The 6409-nt window shown below is 55.3% G+C and overlaps 1 protein-coding gene across 1 annotated transcript; it reads left to right on the top strand.

Annotated features, from left to right (window-relative positions):
• The first annotated feature begins 707 nt into the window (after window positions 1–707).
• On the top strand, window positions 708–5793 carry GTPBP2 (GTP binding protein 2). The gene is made up of 11 exons (XM_007458272.1): window positions 708–731; window positions 1018–1202; window positions 1540–1648; window positions 1849–2046; window positions 2346–2520; window positions 2680–2899; window positions 3330–3465; window positions 3585–3643; window positions 4253–4424; window positions 4874–5038; window positions 5271–5793. The coding sequence occupies exons 2-11, from the start codon at window positions 1069–1071 to the stop codon at window positions 5445–5447; spliced, it is 1545 nt and encodes a 514-aa protein (XP_007458334.1). The 5' UTR covers window positions 708–731; window positions 1018–1068; the 3' UTR covers window positions 5448–5793.
• The last annotated feature ends 616 nt before the right edge of the window (window positions 5794–6409 follow it).

The following is a 6409-nucleotide window of genomic DNA, read 5'->3' as shown; positions in this document are numbered from 1 at the left end:
GAAGAGGAGGAGATTGTGGGATGGACTCAAGATTTCACCTCAACTGAGGCATGAGAGGGGACAGGAGGGGAAAAGCCACACTGAGTCTAGTTTGTGACGTCTGTCTTCTTCATTACATTTTGAGTTTCTTCTCTTCATCTCAACCCCAGCTTTGGAGCCCTGCCTCTCTTTCACCTGGACTCCTTTCTTATCAGGCTTGTAGTGACCAGTGCTGAGCTCACCCTTTGGCCATGCTCCAGAACCTCTTGCAACCTCTTATTCTTGATGTCATCAGCTGAGAGGGGCAGGCAGGAAGGAAATGGTGTCTCTCAGATGAGTCGCAAAGAATGGCCTCAGCAGCCTGGACACGGAGAAGACATAGAGTTGTGGGGACAACAGTTTGAGGCCCTGGGGGGAAGGGAGGGGGAGAATCTTGCATCCAGGAAGAGCATGCTGCCAGCGATCAAAAAAGGAGGGAATCCCGGTTCTGTTCCTGGCTTAGATGGGTGACTGACTGTGTTCTCAGAGGCCTTTCCTTCAGAGAGGTCACACTGGGACTGAGTATAGGGCTGGTCTGCCATGACCTTTGACAGACACCTGCCTAAGCAGGTGCAGCCGAGGCTTCCTGCTCTCTTAAGTTAGCGGCCTGGACCCCAGTGGGAATCAAGGGGAAGCAGGGGTTAGGTCTGGACAGTGTGTGGTAACTGCTCCCTGTTTCTTTTCAGGCTGAAGATGGAAACATCGAATATAAAGTGAGTCTTAGGTTGGGGAGGGTCAGGTTGGCCTTGCTGGCGTGGGATGATTTCTTTGAGATCCTTCTAACTTCATAATCTGTAGTAATTTCAAGATGTGGTTCAGGGTAAGGGCTCTGTACCTCATTCTGTTGGAAGAGGACTCACTGTTAGAGGAGGTCAGGGAGGAGGGTAGTTAAGAGGGAAGGGAAGGTCCTGGTCCTTTCGGCAGGACAGATGGGGAGCATGTGGGTTCAGGAGGAGCACCTCTGACTTTACCTTCTCATGATACCTCACCTGCCCTAAGCTGAAGCTGGTGAATCCATCCCAGTATCGTTTTGAGCACCTGGTGACACAGATGAAGTGGCGGCTCCAGGAGGGCCGCGGTGAGGCTGTCTACCAGATTGGAGTAGAAGACAATGGGCTGCTGGTGGGGCTGGCTGAGGAGGAGATGCGGGCCTCCCTCAAGACCCTGCACCGGATGGCGGAGAAGTATGCTTCCCCTTCCCCTTGGTTCTCCTTTCCCTAAATCTGGACCCACGCATGCCCAGTCACCTAGGGCCTGCCTCCTCTTGACAAAGGGCTGAAGTGGGGAGGGTTAGTTTTCTGGGATCCTCTGCATTGGATCCAGGCTTTTTTTCTCCTTTACTTAAGGTTTGTTTGTGTAAAGGGAGCTGTGGATGTGGGATAGACTGGAGGGTGGGTAGGAAGTGAAGAAAGGTGTTGGGAGCTCTGTGGGAGGTATGAGAAGGCCATTGGTCCAGAGCAGGGATGGAAGGGGGAAGGGGAGTACAGGTGAGATGTGGCAGCTGTGGCCTTGCTGTGACAGGGTTGGGGCAGACATCACTGTTCTCCGGGAGCGAGAAGTGGACTATGATAGTGACATGCCCCGGAAGATCACCGAGGTGCTGGTACGAAAGGTCCCTGACAACCAACAGGTGGGCCCACACCCTTCCCTGCCTCTCACACCCATGCTCCCTGGGAGGACCCCATGGTGGCAGACTCTCCCCTGGCCTGGGACCCTGGGGTGGGTCCAGTTCATTGTTTGGTCCCCAGAGAGTGCCACTGCCTTTGACCTTAACTCTCAGTGGAGAGAGGTGAAGGGTTGGAGCTCTGACCTCTGACAATTCATCCACAGTTCCTGGACCTCCGTGTGGCTGTCCTGGGGAATGTGGACTCAGGGAAGTCGACTCTGCTTGGAGTCCTGACCCAAGGAGAGCTGGACAATGGGCGGGGCCGGGCTCGGCTGAACCTTTTCCGCCACCTACATGAGATTCAGTCCGGCCGAACCTCCAGCATCAGCTTCGAGATCCTGGGCTTTAACAGCAAGGGAGAGGTGCATGCAATCAACGGGACCCAGTGGGACCAGACTCTAAGGATGGGATGGTAGTGGTGAAGGACAGAGTCTGAGGTCAGAGTGTGGAGCCTTTCTGGAATAGTGTAGATGAAGGCCCTGAGGGCACTGAACCAGCTCTGACCTCCTTAGAAAACAAATGGGGAATCAACTGAACTAAATCTGAAATGGGGCTCAGGGTTAAGAGGCAGGATCACCCAGGGACTGGTTTAGGTCCTGGCAACTCTTGAAGGGTTGGGGAGGCTGGCAGGGGGCACTGAGAGCCCTGGGCTCTGGGCCAGGTGGTGAATTACAGTGACTCACGGACGGCAGAAGAGATCTGTGAGAGCAGCTCCAAGATGATCACCTTCATCGACCTGGCAGGCCACCACAAGTACCTGCACACCACCATCTTCGGCCTCACCTCCTACTGCCCTGACTGTGCCCTGCTCCTCGTCAGTGCTAACACTGGGATTGGTACGAGGCATCGGGGCAGGGATGGGGCTGGAGCGGGGTGCTGACTCTCCTACCCTGGGCCTCCTCATATCTGGGAGCCAGACCAACTCCCCTCTTGCTCTCTCCTCCTTCCCTCATTCTAACTCTTCTTTTTGCTGCCTGCCTGCCTTCTCTGAGCAGCTGGCACCACAAGGGAACATCTCGGGCTGGCACTGGCCCTGAAAGTGCCCTTCTTCATCGTGGTCAGCAAGGTGGACCTGTGTGCCAAGACCACAGTGGAGAGGACGGTACGCCAGCTAGAGCGGGTCCTCAAGCAGCCTGGCTGCCACAAGGTCCCCATGCTGGTCACCTCTGAGGACGATGCCGTCACTGCTGCCCAGCAGTTTGCCCAGTCCCCCAAGTAAGCCTTTCTCACTCCAGAGCCCTAAACCACAGGGATGGCTCCACAGGGCTCCGGAGCATGGGGTACCCCTCCCCCTAGGGCCAGACCAGTTCTGGTTCAGTTCCGTGGTTTTTCAGGTTGGGATTGTAGGAGGGAGTCTTTGCTGAAGGCTGGACCCTTCCCCCAAGCCAGCTTTGCTGACGCCTGGGACCCTGGAGACGAAGTGCTGTGCCAGGCATTTCCATCTCCCTGGGTTCTGGGATGGGCCTCACGTGCCACACTCCATGGCTCACAGAGAGAGGGCCCCAAGCTCCTGAGAACCTTAGCAGACAACAGAGAGGAGCCCCTCGCCACTGCAAGAGAAGCTCACCTTTCCATGTATAGGGCTCCAGCCTCTGCTTCCTGTTGGAACTTTCCTCATCTGCCCATTCCGTGCCTCCCTCTACAGTGTCACCCCCATCTTCACACTGTCCAGCGTGTCTGGAGAGAGTCTGGACCTGCTCAAAGTCTTTCTGAATATTCTGCCGCCACTCACCAACAGCAAAGAGCAGGAGGAACTCATGCAGCAGCTGACGGAGTTCCAGGTAACTGGCCATCTGAACAGGCAGTGAGCTGGGGATCTGGGAGGGACCAATTCCAAGCCCCTAGTCTGTTTAGAGATTTTGGACCTGCCAGCCCTTGATAGAATCTTCTTTGGCTTCAGGTGGATGAAATCTACACAGTACCAGAGGTGGGGACAGTTGTTGGAGGGACACTTTCCAGGTGAATTGCCTTTCTTGCTACTCATCCTACTCAGCCCTCACAAACCCAAACTCTGGAAGACATCATAGCCCAAAGGAGACCCTGGAGTTGAACAGAGCCCATCTAAAGGATGTGCTTGTTTGTAAATTAGGTTTTCACCATCGGAGGAGCTGGAGAAAGCTTGTGTATTGGCTTATAAGGGAAGAAACAGTATTGCTGCTTATTAGGACTCTCCAGGCCCCTGGGGGAGAAGTGTGGGTCTTGGCCCCAGGAAGAAAACTAGAGTGCATCAACTGACTTCATCTCCAGCTAGGGAAATGAGAGGTCCCTTAAGACTCTTTCCAAAGCAGAGGATGAAACCCAAGGGGATAATTGCTCTTTGAGGGATCAAGTGCTCAGTGTCGAATCAACAGGTACCTGTCTGCCAGCGTCACTGCCAGCCTTTCCTGGTGTTAGCCTTCAGTCTGAATTCTGGACTGGGGCAAGGCAGTCATCTCCCCTACCTTCCAGTTGGAATTTAGGGTCTCTTTCTCCCACCCGAGGGACTCAATCTTAGAAGGGAAGGACCTAGTAGAGAAGCAGGTAGGGGGGCTTAGGCTGACGCTGTGCCACCTGCCCTGTGGGCTGCAGTGGGATTTGCCGTGAGGGGGACCAGCTGGTGGTGGGCCCCACGGACGATGGCTGCTTCCTGGAGCTGAGAGTATGCAGCATCCAACGCAACCGCTCTGCCTGTCGTGTGCTGCGAGCTGGTCAGGCCGCTACGCTGGCCCTCGGCGACTTTGACCGAGCACTCCTTCGCAAGGTGAGGTGGGAGGGTGGGTTGGAGAACACAATGAGAAATGCCCGGGAGGCTGGCTCCTTGAATGAGAAGCATCTGTCTAAGGTGCTTCAGGGGAACTTGAAGAGAACCTAGTCCCTAACCCAAGAAGCTGGTTACACAGACTGTCCGTGTATGGAAAAGGCTTAGGGTACTCACAAAGCGCAGATCACTAAATGTGAATTACTGTGGTGCAACCCGAATGTCCAGGACTCTGAAAGCACTAAGCGTTAGAAGGGTTAGAGGACATGAAAGGTGGGTAAGGAAGGGTTCCCTCAAAAAGAAGAGTTTTCCGTATTGTCTTCTGAGGTCTTTGTGTTGGAAGTCCTGGAGGAGGAGGAAGTTGAGGAGCTGTAAGGGGTGTGAGGGTGGCCGGGGAGGAGAGGCTAATGTGAGGTCTGCCCTTCCTGGGTCTGGGGGCTGTGCCTCCCCAGGGCATGGTGATGGTGAGCCCAGAGATGAATCCCACCATCTGCTCAGTGTTCGAGGCAGAGATAGTCCTGCTGTTCCACGCCACCACCTTCCGGCGAGGCTTCCAGGTGACAGTGCACGTGGGCAACGTACGTCAGACAGCAGTGGTGGAAAAGATCCATGCCAAGGTGAGAGGGACCCAGCCATGCCCCTGTTTTCCCAGGGAAAAGTCAGAATTCTGCTTCCAAAGAGGAAAGCCTGTCCCCATATTCGTAGAGAGCTCCCTTATCCCACAAAGGGGACAAAGCCCCACTTGGGAGGGGGGTGGGCAGACACCTGCTAGGCCCCCGAGGGTGGAGAGCCAAGGCTGGTAGAGACAGGAGGTGCTTTCCAGGGCCAGTGACCATGTATCTGCTGCAGGACAAGCTGCGGACAGGGGAGAAGGCAGTGGTACGTTTCCGCTTCCTGAAACACCCAGAGTACCTGAAGGTGGGCGCCAAGCTGCTGTTCCGGGAGGGTGTCACCAAGGGCATCGGCCATGTCACCGATGTGCAAGCCATTGCAGCGGGAGAGGCCCAGGCCAACATGGGCTTCTGAACTCCTCCAGGCAGGCACAGCTCTACTGCTGTCTCTACAGTACATAAGGTGACTTCTGGCCATGCTGCCCCCTGTTGGCGGCGCTGCGTGTTAGTAGGCTAGGGAGTGAGGGGTGCTCTCTACTGCTTGCTCCCTGCCACCTTTTCTGGAGAGACTCCAAGCTTGGTGTGACCAGGGAGGGGCAGTCCTGAGGGAGAGGACAGGAGAATTCAGGGCAGTGTTCAGCAGCTGTGTGTCCGCCTGGTTGGCTCATCAAGCCTGGCATCCCTAACGGCCTGTCTACCGGAGGGAGCTGATCACCGCCACATTGGCCCCACAGTCAGGACTGGGCATGATTCGCCGGTGTGGTCCCTGCACGTCAGGAATTGTCACAACAACTGGGGGTGGTCCTCGAAAGCACTCCTTTTTTCTATACCTCTTCTCAAGGCCATGTAAGTTGCCCATCTCTACTTGACTGTGGACAAAAGACATCTGCTCCTGGCCATCTGGTGGCCCAGGGTCGGGAGAAATGGCACAGGGACAGTGAATGGCAGTGCTCCCGCCCTGTGCTGAGACACGAGGTCTGCTCTTCAGCTTTGTCTCCCTTCCCTTCTTCACTCAAGGGCCATGCCCCCAGCTCCTCCTCTCAAAGGCCCCACAGGTGCTATTTGTTGTGCTGGCCCAGGTGTGGGGCCGCCAAGCTAAGACTTGGTGTACCGAAGGTCAGCTGCATGTCAATCAGTCTTGTCCCCTCCTCTGCAGCGATCTGCTAGTTTTAATGCTGGATCAAACAGGTTGTTTTGCCACAGTCCCCAGACTGGTGGCTGGGGACCTGACTCACAGCTCCCCATCCTGCCCCCATGTAAGTCGTCTCTTGTTTTAGTAATTTGTAGTGATCATCCTTTTCCCACTGTTGCAGGGAACCTGGAGGAAAGGGAAAGATGTTGCCATACTTGCTATTCTTTAGAGCATGGATTCCCTCT

This window comes from Lipotes vexillifer, unplaced genomic scaffold (assembly GCF_000442215.2).
Source record: "Lipotes vexillifer unplaced genomic scaffold, Lipotes_vexillifer_v1.1 scaffold4, whole genome shotgun sequence".
In the NCBI taxonomy this organism is placed as follows: Eukaryota; Metazoa; Chordata; class Mammalia; order Artiodactyla; family Lipotidae; genus Lipotes; species Lipotes vexillifer.
The sequence above is the reverse complement of the archived record's forward strand: the minus strand, read 5'-3'. Positions and strand labels throughout refer to the sequence as shown.

Bases quoted from the DNA above. Each gene is read 5' to 3' on its own strand.
- GTPBP2 (XM_007458272.1), top strand. From the start codon at position 1,069: ATGAAGTGGCGGCTCCAGGAGGGCCGCGGTGAGGCTGTCTACCAGATT. The intron at 4,425-4,873 runs GTGAGGTGGGAG...GTGCCTCCCCAG, and splicing joins ACCGAGCACTCCTTCGCAAG to GGCATGGTGATGGTGAGCCC. The intron at 5,039-5,270 runs GTGAGAGGGACC...TATCTGCTGCAG, and splicing joins TGGAAAAGATCCATGCCAAG to GACAAGCTGCGGACAGGGGA.